General features: G+C 38.4%; 1 protein-coding gene across 1 annotated transcript; it reads right to left on the bottom strand.

Moving 5' to 3' along the window:
* Positions 1-210: 210 nt before the first annotated feature.
* LOC106320873 lies at positions 211-760 on the bottom strand. The gene has a single exon (XM_013759226.1). The coding sequence runs from the start codon at positions 722-724 to the stop codon at positions 329-331; it is 396 nt and encodes a 131-aa protein (XP_013614680.1). The 5' UTR covers positions 725-760; the 3' UTR covers positions 211-328.
* Positions 761-1,064: the final 304 nt, after the last annotated feature.

The following is a 1,064-nucleotide window of genomic DNA, read 5'->3' as shown; positions in this document are numbered from 1 at the left end:
GATTTCTTCTTATCTTTGTATTAAAATCGTGAGCAAAGCGGAATTCCAGAAGATTTTGTCAGCTAGTTGGTTGGCTGTAGCGAAAAAGAGTTTTTTTTTTCGCCAAAATCCACGAAATCGTTGTTTCAAGCCAAAACTACAAAACTGAGTCTTTTAGTAAAAATGTAAAATTAAGCTTTTTAATCCATTGCTTTGATGAAAAGTTGCGTCTTTTTTGACAAACATAGTTTTGTTTTATTTATGGAATTCAGGTACATGCGCATGAGGGTATTATCTCAACCCATTACTTTAGGCCAGGCTTTACATTACATGATTCTTAGCTTGTTGACTAGTAGAATGGGAACATCCTTAGACCTAACTTCTCCAGACGTGAAGTAGATGTAGTATCACCATGTACTTTGTGGAATTTGACGAGGAAGGTCTTAGCAGTATCATTGGTGAGAACTAGTTGTGGTGCATTTTCCCAAGGCCCTGGGACGGTTCCAATGGTCCCGGCTAAGGTGGTCAATTTGTAAGCATTTCCTCCTACAAATTTTTCTTCTCTCTCAATTCTAAACCAGCTGTTTCGTTCCCGCTTCTTACCACCGGTCAGAATAGCAGGCTCCTCTAAAGCCGATGAGGATTCATCTACTTCCCAGTACTTGGAAAACTCTTCGCAGCCCGGCCATGCTTCCGACCTAAACTCGATATTTACAGCTTGCCCTTCGTTAACATAGGTGTCCATGAGCGGGTATGGACATTTCTGCAGTTAAAATTTATAGCCGCGTGTGACAGTAAAAAGAAAAGACTATTCTCTCATTTCTATAATAAATACATTACCACGTCAGTTCTGATACATCAGTAACCGACTCAAACTTTGATTTTCAGCACGAGGAACATGCAAAATGGTCCACTGTAACTAACAAAATGGTCCACTGTAATAAAGGATCATCAAATGAATGGGAACTAAGACAACATTTCAAACAGAAAGCTACGAATGATAAAATGATAAAACCAATCAGTGTATAATAGAAGAATGATTCTCTAAATCTCCTTTTCTTTCTGCCAACAACTTTTCTGTCAAT

This window comes from Brassica oleracea, unplaced genomic scaffold, assembly GCF_000695525.1.
Source record: "Brassica oleracea var. oleracea cultivar TO1000 unplaced genomic scaffold, BOL UnpScaffold01100, whole genome shotgun sequence".
NCBI classification, from domain to species: domain Eukaryota; kingdom Viridiplantae; phylum Streptophyta; class Magnoliopsida; order Brassicales; family Brassicaceae; genus Brassica; species Brassica oleracea.
The sequence above is the reverse complement of the archived record's forward strand: the minus strand, read 5'-3'. Positions and strand labels throughout refer to the sequence as shown.

What these genes read in the sequence shown, in the direction of transcription:
- LOC106320873 (XM_013759226.1), bottom strand. Translation starts at nt 724, where the DNA reads ATGGACACCTATGTTAACGAAGGGCAAGCTGTAAATATCGAGTTTAGG.